General features: G+C 41.2%; 1 protein-coding gene across 1 annotated transcript in view; it reads right to left on the bottom strand.

Annotated features, from left to right (window-relative positions):
- The window catches only part of Nell2 (neural EGFL like 2), a 328665-nt gene extending 306987 nt beyond the window's left edge, over positions 1–21678 (bottom strand). Inside the window, exons 1-2 of the mRNA XM_048350874.1 lie at positions 21597–21678; positions 21097–21225 (exon numbers count right to left, since the gene is read on the bottom strand). Of these exons, the coding sequence (XP_048206831.1) occupies positions 21097–21225; positions 21597–21651 (184 nt within the window). The 5' untranslated portion in view covers positions 21652–21678. The remainder of the gene's footprint in view (positions 1–21096; positions 21226–21596) is intronic.
- Positions 21679–24342: the final 2664 nt, after the last annotated feature.

The raw sequence follows: 24342 nt of genomic DNA, 5'->3' as shown, positions 1-24342 counted from the left end.
GGCTACTCGGAGGCTAAAATCTGAGGATCAAGGTTGGAAGCCAGCCCAGGAAGCAAAGTCTATCAGATTCTTATCCCCAGTGAACCACCAGAAAGCTGGAAGTGGAGCAGTGGCTAAAGTGATAGAATTCTAGCCTTGAGTGAAAAAGTTCAGTGCCGAGGCCCTGAGTTCAAGTCCCAGGTCTTACTCTCTCCCTCTCTCTCCTTTTCTCTCCCTCTCTCTTTTTCTCTTCCTCTCTCTCTCTCTCTCACACACACACTATTTAATTAATTACTTCTGTTCATTAAAAGATGCCACTAAGAAAACAAATACACAAGCTATAAACTGGAAACAAATATTCACAACATAATTATTTGAAGAAAACATTTATATGGGCAATATAGCTAGATCAACAGATAATGGATGGATAGATGGATGGATGGATGGATGAATACACACATACATACATATGATAGGTAGGTAGGCAGGCAGGCAGGTAGATGTTAATCAGAATGATGTAGCTAAAAGTTATTCTGCAAATAACCTTGCCACCACTTCACTTTTTAGCTAGTAATAAGTTTATATGCAACCATAGTTACAGAAAGAATCTGACTATAGCTCCAAATGTGAGAGTGTTTCAAAATCAAACTTTAAAAAAAATGCTTCACGAGTCTGGAAGAGGGCAGAGTGGCTGCCTCATATTGCTAAACCTCACTCCTCCCCAGAGGGGCAAGGCCCTGTACAAAGTGCCCCATCGCCATTGCAGGGCTGGCAGCGCCTGCACCAGCCGGACTCCACTCCAGAGCCAGGAGCATCCAGGGCTATTCACGCATCACATGCTGACAGCTGAGTCTGTCTTTGCAGACTCTTATACTCTAACTTGTTCTCTTCAATACCTACAAAGCCACAAGGGCAGATTTTGCCCTTCAAAAAACATTTAAGGCTTTGTTTTGCAGCACATTCTGTTCTACCTTCTCTAATTAAACACAGGCTCTTTGCAGAAAGGACTTAAAAGACCATGCATTCCCCACTTCCCATGGTACTCTCTCATACATTTATAGATTTATTTTGAATTAATCCTGTCCAGTTAATCCACTCAAATATAAATGTATTCGCTGTCAGTGTGGATGTATTGGCAAAGCTTTATTTCTTCAGGCCTTTTGCCTGGAGTCTATAACTCTATTTGATGATTTAAAGAATTCCTTTCTAGGGATTTATACTTCAACCGACATTGTTGAAACACTTAAAAAATTATATTTCCTTTACCTACTTCTACAAGGACTGGATGGAAATGAAAATGGATCATTTACTTCCAATATTTTCTAGTAGCATGAATTCATTGAGCAGTTATATTACAGTAACTATTATCTATTTATCTACATACAAATATGTAGAAACATACAGGTGTCATATGCATAGATACACAAACATGTTCATCAAATGTATGGTGTATGCAGCAGATGATTCCAATGGTGTCACTCCTTTGAACAACTTACAGTTTAACTTATGAATAATAGGAAGCTGGAACATGGGTTGTGGGAGGTATCAACAGTGGTAGACAAATGGAGAGAGGAAGGGGAGGGCACATGCATTCACAATATTCAATGCATGTGACAATGAAACCAAGTGGCTTGAGGGGAGAGGTAGGGTTGGGAGAGATGGGGGAGAATGCTGGAAGGGGTGTTTGGTCAAGATGCTTTATACTCAGAAAGTAGTGTTGAGCAGGACGCCAGTGGCTCACGCCTGTAATCCTAGCTACTCAGGAGGCTGAGATCTGAGGATCGCTGTTCAAAGCCAGCCCAGGCAGGAAAGTCCGTGAAACTCTTACCTCCAGTTAACCACCAGAAAACTGGAAGTAGCACTGTGGCTCAAAGTGGTAGGTATAGCACTAGCCTTGAGCTGAAGAGCCCAGGGACAGGACCCAGGCCCAGAATTCAAGCCCCATGACCGACCAAAAAAGAAAGTAACATGTTGAATTGAAACCCCTTGTGCAACTACATAAGGATAATAAAAAAAAAACAAGCTAATTTTTGTAAGTCTAAAAGGAGATAGTTCTGCATTTGTACCTAAATTCAGTGATGTTCCTGAAGGGAATGCTCTGTTACATGACAATGGGCACAGTTTAAATATTCCTTCTAGCTTCTTCAATGAAGAAAATGTTTACTTAAACTCTTAGGTGTCTGATATTCATGTCATATAATTAACATCAGTTCAAAAACGTTTTAAATATAGTATTGAGTCTGTGAGCCTCCACAACCTATTGGCCCTCCAATTTGCTGATCAAAGTAACAAAGTGATTGATAACTTCCATTCAATAGGAGAGAGAGATCTTGCTCTCTCTCACTCTCTCGATCTCTTTCTTTCTCCCTCTCTCACTACCGAGTGAACATTGTTTTCTTTTTCATTACCCTCTGAAACATGCTGTAATTCAAAAGTAGGCTATCAAAGAACAATGTAAATTACACTATGTTCACTGGAAATGCAACCCAAGTATTGAAAAATCAAGCCTACAGTAGCAAAATGGATGAAAATGTACCCTGTTAGAGGCATGCATAATAAAGAGAATAGAACTTTTGTAGTAACTTTTTTTAAAGATTGAACTACACATCTAGAGTCTCAGCATCTTCAAGGTGAGTGGAATAAGCACACGCGCTTCAAGGCCTCAGTTCTGGTCCCTTCCTCCAGCCCATTTCTTACTCCAAGTCCATTTCTTACATCTGCATCCCTTCATCTTCAAATCACTCTTCTTTTTGATCCAAAGCAGTATCATCTCCTAAAATATGTAACCGGAAGCAATGTCCTATATCTTGCCTAACACAAGTGAATGACAGTTTGTTAAGCATTTGTTAAGGGTAACTTCAGTTTGATTAGGACTGTTAAGAGTCTTACTACAATGAGTTGGAATTTCTGGTCCTTGATTTTAAGTTGAGGGAATTTTGTAAAGTTATCTCTATTGCATTTTTCTCAGTATAATAATAGTCAGACATTCAGTGTGTTAAACTCCCATGCAAGCTCAACTCCAAATAGTTTAAGACATTTTAAAATACTTCTTCCCTTTATTATTTAAGGTATGCATCTCCTCTCCCCGTGTGAAAAATCCTTCAGTATTCATTTGAAAGGCAAAAACATGAAGCCTCAAACCACAGTGTTTTTCTAAATTGCTTGAATTAAATTACCAATTAAGTGTAAGGTACCCAGAAAGGAATCCCACCACATGGTTCAGGAAAAAGGAGTTCACTGGGGGGAAAGCAAACTGCTAGCCCACACAAAATGTAGGTACAGGGAGACAGAGGGGAAGGAAGAAGAGAGAAAGAGAGTAAGAGAAAAGGAAGACAGCAGGGATTCATGTTGAGCCAGTTTATATAAGGAAGGCAGGAGGTGTGGCCAGGTGGATTGGATGTGACCTCAGAGAAGGGGGAGGTAACTGCCTCCAGGTGTGCCAGTTACCTGGGTAACTCAGGTACTGGGTGCAGACTTAAACAGGTGGGAGGCATCTGCATGGAGCCCTCCCGGGGGTGGGGGGGTGGACCTTACCTTAAGTATCCTATATAAATTCACTCTAAGCAATGGGGAATTCCAAGTATTAACAGCAATATTATACTACAACACGACTTTTGATTATCAGTCTCAGATGGAAGGGGAAAAAAACATGTAAATGATGGTATCATCAAGTAAGTTGCCTCTTTGGAATTCTCCCATACTTTAAATAAATCTATATTTGTGTAAAATTGGCAATTTGATAAAATGCAAGATGAGTACTTAAATGAGTTCCATATCCTCCTCCAAAGTCGACAAGCACTCAAAAAAAAAAAAATTCCAGGTTCAAACTCAGTTACATGGAGCACAGCATCTCCTTCGTAGCCTGGAACAAACATTTTTATATGTCTTTTTAATTTTCTTTGTAACAAGCTGTCAGTCTGCAGCAAAACTGCTCAGTTACAAGTATATGGCAACAAATAGAACACACACTAGGAGAGTCAGCTACCAATTACGGCTGGAAATTTAAACAAATTCTAAAAATACAGGTTATGTTCCACTCTGAAATAATCTATTTGGCACTTTTTCTGGGACATTTAATGGCCCTACAGCACAACGTGTTCAATTGTATGAATACAAAATTAGACTCAGAATTAAAACTTCTAAACATTTCTCCAGTTCTGTTAGATTAAATGCTAGAACATCAGTGCATGAGGCAGTAAAGTGGCACTGCCATTGGAAACAAATATTTATAAAAACAGACACACAATACATAGCAGAGTAACAAAGAACAGGGTATTTCTTAATAGCAAACTTCAGAGTGCCAGATACTTTTGAGGAGGGAACTACTTTGGAGACAATATTAAGGATTATCAGATAGATAAAAAATAGAGTATTCTTGATATCAAAGGTTACAATAAAATAGTTAATTAAATGAGAAGAGAAAAATAAATTACTTTCAGTTGCATCTCAAGTAAGCTTGCAAATGATTTGTTCTAACTCCCATCCAATATCCCACTGAAAGATTTTTCCCTGTTCATTTAATCTCTACTTGAATATATTAGAAGCATGTTTAATGGGTAGGTGGATGGATATTCTTCAAAACAGTCCATTTAATTTTGTTGAAAGCATTTTCATTAAACTGACAAAATCTGACTCAAACTATATAGATCCTACTTTCATCTTCTACATCAGTGCCAGTAGTAGTATGAAAGTTATAAGGGTGAATATGAAAAGAGAAACGGGAGACTGCAGTCAGAATATTCAATGTATATACATGAAAATGAAATTAGGAAAATTGAGGGAATGGGTGGGTTTGGGAGAGATAGAGATGAGTGGTGAAAGAGTAGACATTGATCAAGATACATTGTACTTTCATTAAGCTGGCATGTTGAATTGCAGCCCCTCTGTACAACCATTTAAAGATAATTTTACAAAAAGGATTTTTTTAATTCTAGTAAATTTATAGTAGTCATATTTCCAAAATAAGAAAAGCTAGGCAGTGGTGGCTCAGGCTTGCAATCCTAGTTACTGAGCAGGCTGAGATCTGAGGATCACAGTTCAAAGCCAGACAAAGGAAAGTCTATCAGACTCTTATCTCCAATTAACCACCAAAAAGACAGAAGCTAGAGCTGTGGCTCAAGGGGTAGAGTGTTAACCTTGAGCAATAAAGCTCAGAGATGGGCACCCAAGCCCTGAATTCAAGCCCCAGGCTTAGCGTGCACACATACACGTGTACATGCGTGCACGCACACACACACACACACACACACACAGAAGTGTTCAGAATGTCCAAGTTCTTCAGCATGCTGCCTACTTCACAGCAGGTTAGAGAAGAGACCCTCGGGATAATTCCAAGAACTAAATATAAAGAAATACCTTTGTTACATGTCTACCAATCTTATTACTAGAGAAGAAAATATTTGGATTTAATAGAAAGTCTCTTCAATCTCCTTTCAAGCTGCATAATCATAAAACATAACACACATAATGTCACCAGAAAAATCCCAACTTACTACGAATAAATGGATTCCATTTAATAGGACAAGTGTTTACTCACTGATGGCTTCCTGAGCATGTTATGTGAGCCCTTGTGGCAGGTTAGGAGGCTACCATAAAGAACAAGGAAGAACCCCAAAGAGATCAAAGCACCGAGAATATACTCATCTGATAGATATTTATGGAGCTCTTGTTAAAAACATTTTGGATACAGGCTAGTAACTAAAGCATTCAAAATTCCCTGCCCCTATGGAGCTGACTTCGTAGCAGGGGGAGACAGACAACAAAAACAGTGATAAAATCAAGTTCACACAATAAAAGAATAAAGACCAGAGCCTAGCCTCTCTAGCTCCTAACAATTATTATAAATTAATATGAACTCAGATCACCTCTATCATTTATTTCCTTTGTTGACACTAGTTCAATGTGATCAGTGTGTGTGTGTGTGTGTGTGTGTGTGTGTGTGTGTGTGTGTGTGTGTGTGTGTGTGTGTATGCCAGTCCTGCTTGAACTCAGGGTCTAAGCACTGTCTCTGAGATTTTTTTTGCTCAATCTATCACTTTACCATTTGAGTCACAGTTCCACTTTTCCTTTTTTGGTACATAATTGAAGATAAGAGTCCCATGGACTTTCCTGCCCAGCCTGTCTTAAAACTGTGATTCTCAGAGCTCAGCCTCCTGAGCAGCTGGAATTATAAGCGTGAGCCACAGGCATCTGGCCAACATGAGTTTTTAGGGAAGTGATTTATTGTCCTCCTCTATCTTCCCTTTGCAGAATAGACAGGTGCTTATCTCGGCCTTCCATACCAGGATGAAAACTTACAGCAGATGTACCCTCAATAATAACTGAGAAAATACATATCCACGTGCCCAGCTCCCAGCAGAAAGCCAAACAAATGGACAAGGGGATGCTATAGTCTGCATTTTCTTTTTCTCACCTAATCTTTTCTTGCCTAATCTTCCTCCAGTAGCCAACAGCTGAGTCTTTACAAATATCTGCCTACATAGTAAAGCAAGCGTCATTATAACAAAAATACCTACTAGTAAAAAGCTCACAAAGTATTTCCACATAAAACAAGCAGCTACCTCTTCAATAGCAACTACAAGCTGAGATCTACCAACAATGAAAATTTATTTAGTCAAGAAAAGCAAATGAAGTGTTCAAAGAACTAATTTCCAAAGGAACAAGTAATAATCTAAGATAACAAGATAAATTTTTAAATGTAAAATAAAATTCTGGATATCATGCCATGTGTCTGTTTGTCTCCTGTGTCCTGTGTCCAGTCTCCTGTGTACAGTATCCTGTGTCCAGTGTCCGTGTCCTGTGTCCTGTCTCTTATGTCCTGTGTCCTGTTTCCTGTCTCCTGTGTCCGGTCTTCTGTGTCCTGTCTCCTGTGTCCTGTGTTCTGTGTCCTGTCTCCTGTGTCCTGTGTTCTGTCTCCTGTCTTCTGTGTCCTGTCTCCTGTGTCCTGTGTCCTGTCTCCTGCATCCCGTCTCCTGTCTCCTGTGTCCTGTCTCCCATGTCCTGTCTCCTGTGTCCTGCGTCCTGTTCCCTGTGACCTGCATCCTGTGTCCTGCATCCTGTGTCCGATCTCCTGTGTCCTGTCTCCTTTGTCCTGGCTCTTCTCCAGTCACCATGGCATGCCACTTTGGCTTTCCATGGAGCTGAACTCATTTGTTGGTACTTTTTTTGTTCTCTCCTTCCTCTCTGGCCTGTTTCCTAACAGTGTTAAGTGTATTTGTGGGCTGCAGGTCTTTGTGACAAGAGTCTGCCTGCGGTCACTGGCTTTCCAATAAAGACTCCAAGATTGGACCTCTCAAAAATAATAAATAAATCTGACCCAAATGGAGAGTTCTTCAAAGCAGGCTAATTTTTTTATATTCAAGGGTCAAGAGAGCCGGGCACTGGTGGCTCATGCCTGCAATCCCAGCTATTCAGGAGACTGAGATCTGAAGATCATGGTTCAAAGCCAGCCTGGACAGGAAAGTCAAGCCCATGAGACACTTATCTCCAATTAACCACCAGAAAACCAGAAGTAGCACTGTGGCACAAGTAGTAGAGTGTTAGCCTTGAGCTGAAAAGCTCAGGGACAACACACAGGCCCAGAGTTCAAGTCCCGTGACCAACCAAAAAAAAAAAAAGGGGGGGTCAAGAGAGCCCTCAGTAGAAACAACAGAGCACAGACATGACTCCATGGATGCTTCTCAGAATGAGATGCTTGGAACTTAAATGTTCCTTCTTAGAACTTTTTTTCAAATATAAATGAAGATGCTATGGTTTTTTTTCCAGTCCTAGGGCTTCACACAAGGCTGGTGTTCTACCACTTGAGCCACAGCTCCACTTCCAGGTTTTCCCCAAAGGGTTTATTGGAAATAAGAATCTCATGGACTTTTCCTGCCAGAAAGGCTTCAAACCAAGACCCTCAGATCTAAGCATCCTGAGTATATAGGACTTCAGGTGTGAGCCACTGGTGCCTGGCAATATTGATTTTTATGGTTTCTAGTCATTCTTCAAGATAAACTACCAAAGCCAAGTACTGGTGGTTCAGAAGTAGAACAGTGGTTCAAGTGGTAGAATACCAGACTTGAGTGAAAAAAACAAAGCAATAGCCTCATTAACCAGCAAAAAAAAAAAAAAAAAATCAGGGGGAGGAGGGGGAGATATATCACACCATAAGACTTTAATATCTAACCCTTACATTAGTCATTAGTACCCAATCAGATATTGAATTATAGGTAGATAATAACAAGAATGGGAGAAAGAGTAGGTGATGGCAAGAACGGATTCATGAAGACATGGAGACAATGAGCCAGTGCAAGGTAGAATAACTCTAGAGAAAGGCAGAGTCTTTGCTTCAGCTACTCTACAGAGTATACTTCAATCATGAAATTCAAACTTGCCCACTGGCCAGAGCTTATCAAGATGGCTCCAATTCCTCCCAGTTCAAACCCAGTTGGTATTCCTCCAATATCCTGGGCATTGTTCATGGGAGAAGTCAATTATAATTATCCTTATCATTAATGTTGGCAACCCACTCACTTGGTGCCAAACAATATACTAAGTTCTGTCTATTCCATTGTCAAAACAGTCATGCTTTCTCACATTCCCCCATCTAATCTTTCTTCCTCAATTAACGTTTGGAAGGAGAAAGGTATTTTTGGAAAAAGAATATAACCTGACACTCAACTTTATTGTTAGACACAATTTCATTAAGATTGCATCTACTATGAAGACTCTGAGTTTACATATTTTAAAAATTAGTTTAAGCTGCAAATGATGAACAATTTTAACTGTAAAGACCAAGTTTCCAGTTTCCCTACAAACTCAATCTGATACGCAGTTGTGAGTTGAGGGAGGGCTCAAAAGAAGGGTAGTCAGATGCTGATGACTCTCGTCTGTAATCCTAACTACTCACGAGGGTGAGATCTGGAAGACCAAGTTTCAAATGCAGCCTTATCCAAAAAAAAAAAAATCTATCAGACTTATCTCCAAAATAACTAGAAAGCTAGAAGGGTGGCTCAAATGGTAGAGCACCAACTTGAACAAGAAAGCTAGAGCACAAGATCCTGAGTCCAAATGCTGTTACTAGCGCACACACGCATGTATGCACACACACACACACACACTTTAATTAAGTTATAAAACAAATGAATAGCAATGTCCAAGTATATGAGCTTCCTGTTTACTACACCCTTGGTAGCAAAATCAATACCAATTTATTATTTACAGATTTGCAGGTCAGTAGTTCAAAATGGGTCTCACTTGGCTAAAATGAAGGTACTGATAAAGTCTCATAGGGCTGTGGTCTTTCTGCAGCCTCTGAGGGAAAATTGATTTTACAGCTTCTAGAGGCTGCCTACATTCCTTGGCTCAAGTCTGCCTTCCAACCTCAGCCAGCACTGCCCAGTCAAGTCTCACAGTGAATCACACTAGCACTAGTCAATACCTCCTCCTTCCATGTTCAAAAGATCTTTCTGACATGGTGAGGCCCACCATATAATCACACCAGATAATATACAATAATCCTTTATTTTAAATATCAATGACGGGGCTGGGAATATGGCCTAGTGGCAAGAGTGCTTGCCTCCTACACATGAAGCTCTCGGTTCGATTTCCCAGCACCACATATATGGAAAACAGCCAGAAGGGGCGCTGTGGCTCAGGTGGCAGAGTGCTAGCCTTCAGCGGGAAGAAGCCAGGGATGGTGCTCAGGCCCTGAGTCCAAGGCCCAGGACTGGCCAAAATAAATAAATAAATAAATAAATAAATAAATAAATAAATAAATAAATAAAATATCAATGACTAGCTGTTTCACAACCTTTATTTCATCATCAAACGTAAATCCCCTTTTGTCATGTAATGTAATAGTCACGGATTCTGCACATTGGACGGTTATCATCCAGCCTGTCACAGGCCAAAAATACACATCCATCTGACATGCAGATGCATTTGTACTATTCCAAATCTCAACTCACTAGAGTATTGACTAAAATTATTCCAATATTGAATCCGCTTAATGGCTGTCAGTCCAAAACTTCCAGGAGCAAGATGGCAGGCTAGGACGTGTAAGTGACACCCCTGGGGAAAACATCAAACATGAATTTGAAAAGCTAGTCAAACATGAAAATACCATCATAAGAGCTAAGTAAACCAGATGGGAGATTACAACACCTGGAGACAGTACAGAAATTTAATTTTTTTTTTCAAAAGGCATGGGGAAAAAGGGTAGAAAGGCAGTTTTATATTTTCCCATGTCATTCTTCTCCCCACCTAGGGCAACACGGCATAGAAGACATTCTCTGCTCTGCATAGAAAGAATGGAAAGTGAGAACTCAATTTGCCTCAGATTCCCTGTCACAGAAATCAGCAGAGGACAGGCCTTCAAGGTCCCAGTCAGTAGCGCCCACACACCACAGGCCACGGAGCCAGCCAACCACAAGCTGAAACCCATGAACCCTGGAGCCAAAGGAAACCTTTCTTCCTTGAAGATAATATGTCTCAGGCATTTTTTCATCACATCACCAAACAAACAAACAAAAAAGGCCTAACACCAAGAGGGAATCATAGCATTAAGAAAACACACACACACACACACACACACACACACACACACACACACAGAGAGAGAGAGAGAGGAAGGAAGGAAGGGGAAGGGAAGGGGAAGGGGAAAGGGAAAGGGGGAATGGGAAAAGAAAAGGGAAGGATCATATATAAAAGAAGATTTAATAAAGCCAACAGAAAATTCAGCACACAGGCCTTATGAGAAATGCTAAAGAGAGTTTTGTCAGTTGAATCATGCTAGTGAGTAACATAAAAGAAAAAAAATAAACTCATTATAAAAGTAAGCACAAAGTTAGCAGGGTCCTGGTGGCTCCGGCCGGTAACCTTAGCTACTCATGGGGCTGGAATCTAAGGATCACCATTTGCAGTCAGCCAGAGCAGGAAAGCCTATGGGATCTTATCTGGAAATAGAACTGTGGCTCAAGTGGTAGATTGCTAGCCTTGAGCTAAAGAAACTCAGAGACAAAAAGAAAAAAAAAAGTTAGGGACAGGGACCTTGGTGTCCCTGAGTTCAGTCACTAGGACCAGCATTAAAAATAAATAAAAGTAAGCACAAAGTCAAATTCAGAATACTTGAATTTGTATGTTTCAAATACTGTTATGGTGTTGCAAAAATCACATCTTTTGTGCAAAGGACAAAGACAAAACCACTAAAAATAATAAAAACTACAATTATCTGTACAATTATCTGTACAATCATCTGAAACAGATGGGAACTATGACAGTAAAAATATAAAATGTCATAAGGGGTAGTTAAATTGTAGACTTCTTATGTGATCAAATTTAACTTATTATCCCCTTTAACTGCTTTGTGTAAACCTCATGTGAAGTACAAAACAAAAACCTATGATAGATACATAGAAAGCAAAAGTAAAGAGTGAAAGAAAATTAGAGAAAAATAACCTAATCTCAGAGGAAGACTAGAATAGTAAAGGAAATAAGCAGAAAATAACAAAATAATCTCTGTAATCCCTAAACTATAGGTTAGTGCAAATGGATTAAATTCTCCACTCAAAAAACAAGAGTAGCTGACTCATTTTTAGTCAAAAAAGAAATATATCAAATATATACTCAAATATATCTTGCTTATAAAAGGCTCACTTTGCCTCTAAACATACACAGACTGTACATGAAGGTATGGGAAAATACCTTCCATGCAAATGAAAAACAAAGAGAAGGGCAGTAGCCATACTTAAATTTAAAAACTATAAAGGGAATAAAGGTCATTATGTAATATTAAATGGATCAATTAAGCAACAGGATATAACTGTAAATATAAACATACCCAATGCAGAGCAATTAAATAAATGCAGCAAATAATAATAGATCTAAAGGAAGAAAATTCAGCAAAACAATAACAGTATGGGACTTCAATAACTGAATTTCAGCAATGAGCGGAGAAAATCAAGAAGGAAACATTGGACTTAAACTATACATAAAGTTGGAAAAAAAATCACAGATATATACAGAACCTGGTATCTAATGATTCTCATAAATCCCTCATGGAAGCTTGTCCATTCCAGAAAAGATCACTTGTTACAACCAATGTTACAAGATTCAGATTGTATCAAGGATCTTTTCCAACCACAACACTATTGTTATGGTTTAAATATGTGTCCCTCCAAAACCCATGTGCCTAGTGTGAACAGTGTAAAGAGGGGGCTTCAGAAAAGTGATGCCTGAGCGTTCAACCTTCAGGTACAGAATGAATGTTGTTATGAAAATACTCAAGGGTATACCCGAGACACTGTGTCCCTTGCCATGTAAAAATACATTAGATATACACTGCCCATGAGAAACAGCCATTATCACACCCAGAATGAGCTGCTGCCTTGACATTACACTTCCTAGGCTCTAGATGGTAAGAAGTAAATTTCTATTTTTCATACATCTCTTGGTCTCAGATAATTTAAAAATGTAAAACATAAAAATAAAAATCTCAAGCCAATAGCCTAATGTTGTACTTTACAGACTAGAAAAGCAACAAAGCCCAAAGTTAGTATAAGGAATGAAGTAATAAAGATTAGAGAACAAATAAATAAAATAGAGGACAGTAAAACAACTCCAGAGATAAACCACAGCAAGAGTTGAAAGTGGGGGAGTTGTGGTAAAGATAAAACAAAGCCAGGCTTGGTAGCTCAGAACTGTAATCCTAGCTAAGTAAGAGACAGAGGCAGATGATGGCTCAAGTCCAGCCTACACATTAAAGTTCATGAGATTCCATCTCAAAAATGGTTGGGTATAGAAGAATGTGCCTGTTATCCTATCAACAAAAAAGCACAAATAAGAGGAATGTAGTCCCAGATGGCCTGGGCATAAAACAAGAGCCTCTCTCAAGAATAACCCATGCAAACTAGATGTGAGAGCCTATCTAGGGCTCTAAGCATACTCGTGCACACAGAGGCTAAAGGAGGATACCCTCAGGAGAGGAGCCCAAAGGCATGACTCCTCTGAACATTTAAAGTACTATTTATCAGGGGCTGGGGATATGGCCTAGTGGCAAGAGAGCTTGCTTCATATACATGAGGCCCTGGGTTCGATTTCCCCAGCACCACATATACAGAAAATGGCCAGAAGTGGCGCTGTGGCTCAAGTGGCAGAGTGCTAGCCTTGAGCAAAAGGAAGCCAGGGACAGTGCTCAGGCCCTGAGTCCAAGGCCCAGGACTGGCCAAAAAAAAAAAAAAAAGTACTATTTATCAAAACAAATTCTAAGAAACGGAAATATGGAGGGAGGGGGGTTGTTATCATTGTGGGTGTGGTGGTAGTGTTTATTTTTGCTTTCGGTTTTGGGGAGGGAGGGGCAACACGAAAAGGGGGCACAGAATGGGAGAGTGGAAGAGTGAACAAATGCAGTCATGGTACTCAGTATACACTATGTAGAAAATGAACTCTGTAACTTATGGGCAGAGATGGGATAGAACACTATGGATAAACAAAGGGAGGAGGTGATATTGTCAAAAACAAGAAATGTACTCATTACCTGACTTATGAAATTGTAACCCCTCTTACAATACCTTAATGATAACAATAAAATTACATTTTAAATAATATTGTAACCCATGCAAAAATAGGCAGAGTGGCTCAATTGGTAGAGTACCTGCTTAGCAAATAAGAGGCCTTAAGTTCAAAACCCCAGTACTGCTGAAATAAATAGTGAACAACATTGATGTAACTTTGATTAAGCTAAAAAAATGAGACAGGACTCAAGTGAATACAATCAGAAATGAAAAAGACATAGCAATTGATACTCAAAACTACAGAAGAGAATGCTACATACCAACAAACTGGATAATCTAGAAAAGACACATAAATTCCTAGATACATATAGCCTACCAAGACTGAATCATAAAAAATAGAAAATCTGAACAAATGAAGAGATCAAATCAATAATAAATAGCTTCCTGCTCAAGAATTGCTGGTTTCATGAGTGGATTCTATCAAACACTTTAAAAAGAATCAATATCAATCCTTCTCAAACTCTTCTAAAAAAAAAAAATCAAAGAAAGGAGGGCTTCCAAACTCACTTTACAAGGCCAGTGTTATCTTGATACCATTGCCAGAGAAAAAAAATACACACACACACACACGCACACACACACACACACACATCCCTGATAAATGAAAATGGAAAAATCTTCAACAAAATACTAATAAGACAAATTCAACAGAACACTAACAGGATCATTCATCATGACCAAGTAGGACCTAGGCAAAAATAAAGATTCAAATATGGTTCAATAGCCAGGCAATGGTGGCTTACAACTTATAATCTTAGCTACTCAGGAATCAGCTACTCTGTGAATCAGATCATAGTTCGAAGCCAGGCTAGGCAGGAAAGCCTATGAGACTCTAATCTCCAATTATCCACTCAAAAAGGCAGAAGTGGACCTGTGGCTCCAGTGGTAGAACGTCAGCCCTGAGCTAAGAAGCTCAGAGATAGTGTCCGGGCCCTAAATTCAAGCCCCAGGAGCAGCATCAAAAAATAAATAAATAAACAAAAAACATATATATATATATATAATTACCATATAATCCAGTAATTGCACACACACACACACACACACACACACACACATTCAAAGGAAATAAGATTAGTAAGTCAAAGAAATACATGGTCTCCTAGACATACTGAAGAATTATTTGGAATCAGTCTAAATGTCCATCCACAGATGAATGAAGAAGAAAATGTGGTAAGTATACACACAGAAACATCCAGAAGGAAATCCAGGTGTGAAGGTGTGGAAAACAGCATGCCAAATTAGGCAGGCCCAGAAAGATAACTACCTCATGACAACACTTACACTTGAAGCCTAAAAATGTTAAATTCGTCCAATCAGAAAGCAGGATGGTGGATACAAGGAGCTTGGGGTAAGACAAGACTGCTGAGGAAGCACTGGTCCGAGATAAAATGTTCAGTTAGAGGAATACAAGAGGTCTACTGTCCAACATGGTGAATAGAGTTTGAGTTAATAACAATCATTCATATCATAAAAGTTAAGTATTCTTATCACCTGATATGGATATGTGAAGAAATGAATATATTAACCAGCTATGATTTGGCCCTTCCACAACTTACACATCCTTTTTTTTTTTTTTTTTTTTTTTTTTTGGCCAGTCCTGGGCCTTGGACTCAGGGCCTGAGCACTGTCCCTGGCTTCTTCCCGCTCAAGGCTAGCACTCTGCCACTTGAGCCACAGCGCCGCTTCTGGCCGTTTTCTGTATATGTGGTGCTGGGGAATCGAACCTAGGGCCTCGTGTATATGAGGCAGGCACTCTTGCCACTAGGCTATATCCCCAGCCCCAACTTACACATCCTTGAAAACATCATGTTTTACCTGATGAATGTGTATCCATTTTGTCATTTTAACAGATGATATTAAAAACAAAAAGTGACAGTTTCCAATCTCTTTTATCTTAATCATCTTAATCAGGTATAAGTGAGGCTCTGGGTATAACTTAATCTGAGGCTCCAATTTCTCCCCTATCTATGAACCTCTGAAATGCATGAAAAAAGTTATCTGCTCCCAAGATACAATGAAATATGAGAAACAATGCTGAGACAGATAAAGAATAGTAGTTATAAATATTCCCACCAAAAAAGACAGTAAAAGGGAAGAAAAAAAAATGATTACCAGACCTACGAAATCTTTGACCTCCCCATCAAGCAAACTCCACTTGGTCACAAAGTCAAGGAATAGTCCTCTAAGATTCTGCTGAGTTCTGTCCTTGGAGTCAAACTTGGTTTTTTCAAGAAAGTTTTCTCATGTCTACAGTTGAATCTATTTTCTTTTTTTTTTAAGATAGGGGCTAATTTTATAGCCCCGTATGGCCTCCTATTTTCTATGCACCACAACCTTAGCCCCAAGATCACAATCCTCTTGCCTCAGCCTCCTAAGTGTTGGGATTATCTGCATTGGGCACCATGCCTACCTTCCTCTGAGTACTTTTATCAGCCTATTTCTTGCTAGCAGAATATTTAAACCCAACAATCATTAAAATTTCATTTTCTCGATGACTCAAGCAATGTTTTCACTACTACAATAGACTTAAGAACCTGGTGGGTCTCTCCAGTCATGGAGATCCACTACATTAAAAAGACATATTCTTCCACTCTCACTTCTTGGCCAGTTCCATCTATATTCCTGGTCTCTGCTGAAATAGTTGACTGTCAACTTGATTGGATTGAGAAGATTAGTAAAACACACCACTGGATGTGTCTTTAAAGAAATTTCAAGGCATAATTTTAGGGCTCTGACCTAATTAAGTTTAATCCATTGAAGGATTCAAAAGTTAAATAGAACCTAGCTACTCGGGAGGCTGAGATCTGTGCAGCAGGGTGCAAGGCCAGCCAGGACAGGAAAGTCCTTGAGATTCTTATCTCCAAACTGCCAAAAAGGGGGAAGTGGAGGTGTGGCACAAGTCCTAGAGCACTAGCCTTGAGCAAAAAAGCTCATGAGGGAGGTGGTAACAAACAGTACAAGAAATGTACCCAAGGTGTAACATATGAAACTGTAACCTCTCTGTACATCACTTTGACAATAAATAAGAAAAATTTTTAAAAATTAAAAAAGGTCATGGACGATGTCCAGGCCCTGAGTTCAAGCCCTCTTGGACCAACACCAAAATAAAAAATAAGCAAAGTTAAATAAACCATTCAGAGATGGTGAGAACTCATTTGGAGCAAGTGAGTGGCAGGAAGGAAGTCCTGGCCCTCCTGCCTATCCTTCCCTGAGCCACAAGACGAAGCCCTTTCTTCTGCCTTTCCATTCCCCACATGGTGTTTCTGTCTTGCCACCAACCTAATAGCAATTAGAGCCAGCCAACCATGTAGTAAAATCTCTGAAACCATCAGCCAAAATCTATCCTTCCTCCTTTACATTGCTTCTGTCAGGTATTTGTCCCAGTAAAGAAAAGTCTGACTAGCCCAAGTATGAAGCGGAACTCAAATCGAGTAACTTCACCACAGTAACACACCTAGTGAGATTTCTCCTGGGCCTCACCGGGTTCTCAGTCCATCACCAAATCCCTGTGTCACTCTGCTCTTCTGGGGCACCAAAGATGCACATGGCTAAGTCCACAGATGCTCACTGTCACACTGAAGACCAGTGTGCATTCCGCCCCCCATACCTCCTTAATAAAGTCTCCTCTGCCTACGTGAGGTCCTGGCTAGACACGAAATACCGTATTTCATTCCCATTTTCAAACACAGGACAGTAGACCTGGGAACAATGAGGTTTTTTTCTCCTTTTAATCTTAAAGTTTCTTGAAAATAACTGCAAAGTTTATTCTGAACTTACTGAGTCACGGGGAAAAAGTAAGCTTTGATTTGAATCTGCATCCCTTGTGGGGATCAGTGAGATTATAAAATCTATGAACACTTCAGAAGAAATTTTCTGAGGCCAACAGATGAAACTATTTTGGGAACCTAGTGAGATGCATTCTTAAAATCAAAGATTTAGAAATCATCCTAACTTTGCTAGAAAGCCCTAGAATTTTCTTTCTGTATATTCTCATTCCTGTTCTCTTATGTATCCTTAAAAAGGAACCTTATTATAATTGTTATTTGGGAAAATATTACCTAGGGTGTAACACAAGCTAGGTAGAATTCTATTTATAATTGCGCTAGTTCTTGAATGTTCAGAACTCTTTATAACCTGTCACAGTTTTCAATTGTCATTATCCACTCCTCTGTTTTGTTTAAAGCATATTAAGTGTATTTTTGTGGCTATGAGTAAGATAATAGTTAGAAATGACTAAAAGATCTCTGTAATATGAATTTCAAATTCTTGCCCAGTCCGGATTTAATTGGTTCACATTAAAAGCTGCCACTTATTAAGAGAGGATAAAAATTGGCATCTTATTAAACTTCTAAATCAGCTATGACTTAAGTTCCAACAAAATTAATATCACTTTTGTGATACTGTGGTTGGTATTATAATAAAAAGGTTATGACACTGAAGTATATTCCTATTTTGTTTTTATTATGCACATATATCAAAATGTTAAGCGAAAAAACAGATTTAGCATTTCCCAATAATTTATAGAAATGCTTCAGTTTAAAAAAGATACTGAATTACATGTATCTCATATGTTAACAAAGCAGACAGGAGGAAGAAGCAATATTAAACAAGTGAAAAAATTCATTGGATAAGTATATGTTGAGCTTATTGCACAGCTAAGAGATGGAAGAAGATTTGTTACTGCAGAAGAAATCTGAGGGCCCATAATCTTTTCTATCTATTCAGGACAAATCTGAGAGCATAAAGAAACTTGTGTGATAGGTTCATATGAAATCTGAAAGCATCTCACAGGTTTGGTAATTTTCTATTATTCCTGCCATGAAAGTTTACACACTCAATTCACTATAAGTGAAATCTTAAATTCAAAAACATCACCCTCCCAGTTGAACACTATTAATAATCTCCCTAAAGCTTATGAAATCCAATGGAACCTTAAGTTATGAAAAGTGATTAACAAAATCTTCCACCTCCTAATATCAGAGAACAGACATTTCCAGGGAAACACAGCCACAGGTCCACTTGTCAACTTTAAAACCCATACTGGAAAACAAGAGCCATCACTAGCACATAATCACTAGCACATAATATATGCCTCCTGAGAATACAGCAGATAATAAATATACATGCACTAATTATTATTTGAAATTAAGTTCTTAGTGTAGCAGGAAATAAAATTTCACATCTTAAAAATCATAAAGCAGGGCTGGGAGTGTGGCTTAGCAGTAGAGTGCTTGCACCTAGCATGCATGAAGCCCTTGGTTCCATTCCTCAGTACCACATAAACAGAAAATGCTAGAAGTGGCTCTGTGGTTCAAGTGGTAGAATGCTAGCCTTGAGCAAAAGAAGCTCAGAGACAGTGCTCAGGCCCTGAGCTCAAGCCCCAGGACTGGCAAAAAAAAATCATAAAGCATATTGGTGAGGTATTTACTCTTTCTTTAAAAAACATTTTACTTGATGCCAACACAGAAACAAAAATAATCAACTCCCCAATGTACACTGATGGATGCCTGGTTACTGAGGACAATTAAAAAATAAATAAATAAACAGAATTTCTGCTTTCTGTGACTGGAGTAAAATGTCCATCTTAAAGAAACTGGAAATTTAAGTAGAAATAAATATTAAGCATTCTTTTTTAATTAACCAGGCAAAGATATTAACTCTTTGAGACTACTTCTTAGATACTGTCTAATTACCAATTATCTAATTGGCTGATTGTCGCACATTAAATGTCTAGTCCTGTAGGTTTCTACTTGTGACAGCTCAAGCATGACAAAGGAAGCTAGCACACTAATCAAACTTTAAAAGACTTTGAAGTTGTAGGAACCCTCTACTCCCATTGTTTATTAGAAGTCATAGGAACTGAAAAGTTTTGCAGTCCCTCCAATTAGCATCCTGAAATAACTGTTTCCGTCCCACAGAGATTGAAAAAGTCAGAGGCAATAGAAATAATAATAATAATAACAATTTAGTTCAAAATGCCATTTAAACGTGCCAAAATAATCAGAGATAGAAAACCAGATAATGAACAACAAAAAAAATGCTTATCCTGTTAACACTTTCATTCAACTTCTCCCAGTTATTTGTTTGATAAATCAGGACATAACTATTTGGTCATTTTCAAAGGATTCAATATCCAAGCCCTCAATTCTTAAAAAACAAAATACCTTTACCTTAATAAATATTACCATGTTATTTGTCACAACCCAAAGCACTCATGTTAAAAAAATGACAATTTTTATAAAAACAGGAAAACAGCATTCAAAGTTGTCACAGGTGCAAACTTGTCTTAAGCAAACGCAACACATGTCAGCCTCCTCAGCCGCCATCTGTGGGCTTTGGTGGCGCTGTCCATGGTGACACACGCTGGCTGTCTCAGGGAACAACACTTGAGAAACAACCAAGTTTATGTTATTTCTATTTCTTGGCGGCAGATGTGCTGAAATGCTTGTGTTTTCCAGAACCAATGCTTTAGAAATTATAAGCTGTGTTTCTTTGGGAGCCACGGCCCCCAAAATAGCAAAAGAAAACTCTGGATGGCATGAAGGAGGGGAGAAAGATGCCTCAGTCCCCCAAGCACAGTACAGCAAATTCCATTTTGATTTTGCCTCCTTCTCCGTCTGTAAGTTTAGTTTTCTATACATGGTTGGCTATCTTATAGAAGTTCATTACGAAAGCACCTCTCTGCCAGCCAATTCCATTTTTTAAAGCTTGGCTACATCAGTTTTAAAGGGTTGCTTCATCAGGGTTGCTTTGGACTGTGCAACACATTTGAATATATAGGCATTTGTGCACAGCCTAAGTCATTTGACTCCAAACCAAAAAAAGTTCCAAAATTCTAATTAATTGTGAGGTTATGCTTCTGGATTAACAGTTATTTGAAATACTTCCAAAATAATTTCAAGAGGATATTATTCGCTTTTCTTATATTTGGTAGGGAGGAAAAATGAACATTTTTTTCCATAATGAATCGTGCCTCATAGAGTGTGTTGGTGGTAGGTTAAAAATACTGTGCGGTCTTAATTTTTCCACAACATACCCTCATTAAAAAGAAAAAATATTTCTCTGCGGTAGGGCCCCATTGTACCTGAAACTTTCCAAGGCCAATGTCTTTAACTAAGATTAAGCTATCTGGTTTCTTACCTAAATCAATTTCACCCCAACGAGGCGTTTTGTGCTATAATTCATTATTCCCCAGACTCTTAAAATCAACCATCTGCCATTGGAGTTTCTATTCGGTAATTAAGGAGCTATCCATTAGAACTGGCAAAAGTACAAAGTAGGGGGGGAAGAGAGTGGAGGGAAAGAGGAGAAGAAAAAACCCACTCCAAAAGCGATGGGACCCTGTGTGGACACACACACACACACACACACACACACACACACACACACACACACACACACACACACACCTGCGTCTCTGCCCAGGCCCTCCATAAGCAGCAGGACAAAGTTAGCCCGAGTAGCCAGGCCAGCTCTGGGGACTGAGGGCACCACACCGCACCGCACCGCGCCACGCCACGCCGCGCCACGCCGCGCCGCAGACTCTGCTCGCGGAGCCTACCTTGAAAGAGAAAGGCTCTGGTCCCATTGTGCAGCCCCGGGACCTGGCGCACTCCGGCCGTGGGCTCCCCGAGTTCTAACTCCGCGAGGACGTCGATCTGAAGGGATGGGTCCACACCGAGCCCGCAAGCTGAAGGACAGGGAAGAAGGGGGCGCTCCAGGAAGAGACCGGGCGAGGAGCCCTGCGCGTCCCGGGAACACTGCCCGGGAGTCCCGGCCGCCGCGGAGAGCCATGCCCGAGACCCCCACCAGCCACGCTGAAATCGCGGGGTGCTGCGACCACTCTACGCCCCTCTCCGGGTAAAGTTTTCCCTTCTGATCTCCACCCCAGACCCTCGCTAGAGGCGTGACCCACCTTCGCAGCACCCAGAGGAGAGAAACTGCGTCCAAAACCAGGCGCGCGCCCCTCACTCAGCACCCGCTTCAGGTCGGGGAAACCGGCGCCCCGGGACCTTCCCTTGGCCGGTCCCACCCCGCTCCGCCCTGCGGCCGCTCACTCACCTGCTCCGAGACAGAAGAGCAGACAGAAGGTTCTCAGAAAGACCCGGGGCTCCATGGTGCGGATCTGCTCAGTCCATCGTCTCCCTCTTTAAAAATAAAAATGGGAAGAAAAAAAAAAGCGACCACGTCGACGAGGATCTTACGATTGGGCGGGGGGGCGGGGGAAGCTGTGTGGGTTTTTTTCGTCTGCTGCCTGCTATTCTCAGGATGAAGAAAAATAAAACACGAGGTGATCGCCTTAGAGAGAAAGGGGGAGCCCTCCTCCCCGCGCCCCCGAGAGCGTGCGGAACTTAAGAGCCTGGGCCGCGCATCTCCGCCTCCCGCAGGCGGGCGGCCGGGGAGGGGTCGGCGGGGAGGGGCGGACCCGCCCTGGACCTGCTCTGCCCGGCCCTGCCCGGGGATCCCAACCAATGCCGCGGAGGCGCAAACCCGCCCCACGGACCCCTCCCCAGGAAGGGAGGCGGCCCCGCACCGCACCGCACCCGCCGGGCTCCCCGCCGCCCGAACCTGTTGTGAGGCGGGCAGAGACAATGGAGAGAGCACGGAGACGCGCGCGGAGCAGAGACGGCTCCGGGAGGAGGGAGGGGAGGAGGGGCCGGAGGAGGGCTGAGGCGGAGGGGCCGGGGGTGGGGGGGGAGCCGCCTGGAGGTGGCACGAGCCCCGGGATCCCGCACGGGATCCTCAGCTCCCGACCGGGTCCGGGGACCCTCCCTCCCCCGTAGAAACCCCCCCCCGACTCCGCCCTCCCTGCCTTTTCCTTCTCCAGCTGACCCGGCGACGTCAATCCCCTTTCTGGATCCAAGATCTAAATTCCAAGGTGCAGAGTTGATGGGCGGTCTCGGCTCTCACCTCCCTCCCCGCCCCTGGATTTCGGGGCGCGTGTCTGGAAAGGCAGTGAGAGAGAGAAAAAGAGAGCGAGCGTGCGAGCGAGGACCACCCAGTCGCAGGAGGCCAGGCTGGGAAACGGAGCTAGGCAGACCGCCTGCCAGGCAAGGATGCGAAGCCCGAGGATGCGGGCCACAGGTTCTGGAACCTCCCGGAGCGCCGGGGACCCTGCCAGGCACGCTAACCCACCGCCCTCCCCCGGTGGAGCTGGAAGTAGGGAGACTGGAGCAGACCCGTGGTAGCGTGTGGGGAGGTGTCCCTGGATCCCCACTGGGGCGATCCTCTGCCCGGGCACGATGCTGGAGAGCTTCCCCCGCTCCCGGAGTGCCGGGAGAACTTAGCCCGCAGCTGCCGGACAGCTCCAGGGCCTCGCGCGCCCCCTGGCCGATCCAAAAGCCGAGCAGTTAGCTTGAGCTCTCCAAACCCAGGGAACAGAGCTAGGGGCCCTATCCATGCCTTAAAGACATGACTAGATAGACAGATAGATAGATAGATGATAGATGGATAGATAATAGATCGTAAGATGAGAGAGATACATACATACATACATACATACATACATACATACATACATACATACATACATACATACACAGATAGATGCATAGATACGTGGACACATGGATAAAAGAGTAGAAGGAAGGTAGGAAGGAAGGAAGGAAAGAAGGAAGGAAGGAAGGCTCGCTCAGGATCATTTAAAGTGAATTTACTTGTGATCTATTTCTTGCCAGGTAAAAAGTACATTCAAGGTCAATGTTTCTTCCACAATAGCCCTAAAATTTCTCGGGAAATTTTTAGAAAAAAAAAAACGCTCAACTGCCATTTTGAAAAATTAGTGCATCAAAAAGTAATTAAAATGTTCATCTGTGAGTTTCTTAACCCTTCATCCAAACAGGTAGATTCTGACTTTTTCAAGTTGGATCCTACACAGGTACAATTACTAAAATGCTTACTGGGGAAGGATGAAGTCAAAGGAAGGGAAGCAGATGAATGAATAATGGTGGGAGAATACAGTTGTAATATCCAGTATACATATGTGAAATGGAAGCAGATAACTTGAGGGGAGGGGTGGAGTTGGGAGAAATGGGGGAGAAGGATAGTAGGGGTGACATTGGTCAAGATGCACTGTGCTCTAAAACTGACATGTGGAATTGTAACCTCTTTGTACAACCACTCAGAGATGATAATAAAAAAATAATCATGCTTACTTGGTAGTCGGGCTCAGGGTACATTATGAAACCACACAGAGATGGAATCAGGAATGTTCACAGTTCAGTACTGCACTGTAAATATTTCAATTATATTTGCCATAAAGACCCCCAATTTCCACTAAAGATATGCTGCCTTTCTAGCCTATGACATTTTCACTACCACTTCAGCTTAGCACATTTACTTTCATCTTGCTTTGGGGGCACCATCTGATTTGGGAGAATCAGGTTTACACAAAATTAAGGGCAAGGAAACACTCGTCAGATCTCACACTATTTCAATACAACTGATCACAACACTGGACTGACAGAGCTTTTCTACATCAACTGAGCTGTGTGATGGGCATTCAGGGATTTAGATTTTTGGCCTCTTTGAAATGTCTTCTAAGTTCTGTGTTTCTTTCTTTCATTCTTTCTTTGTTTCTAGTCCTGGAGCTTGAACTCAAGACCTGAGCACTGTCCTTGAGCTCTTGTATTGAAAGCTAGCACTCTACCACTTGAGCAACAGCTCAACTTCTTCCAGCTTTTTTGTTGCTTAATTGGAGATAAGAGTCTCACAGACTTTCCTGCCCTGGCTTTGAATTGTGATCCTCAGATTTCAGCCTCATGAGTAGCTAGAGTTACTGGCAACCCCTGCATAATTTCTGTATTTC

The sequence above is a fragment of the Perognathus longimembris genome, chromosome 1, assembly GCF_023159225.1.
Source record: "Perognathus longimembris pacificus isolate PPM17 chromosome 1, ASM2315922v1, whole genome shotgun sequence".
Lineage (NCBI taxonomy): Eukaryota > Metazoa > Chordata > Mammalia > Rodentia > Heteromyidae > Perognathus > Perognathus longimembris.
Note: the sequence above shows the minus strand (reverse complement) of the source record. Positions and strands in the feature narration are given on the sequence as shown.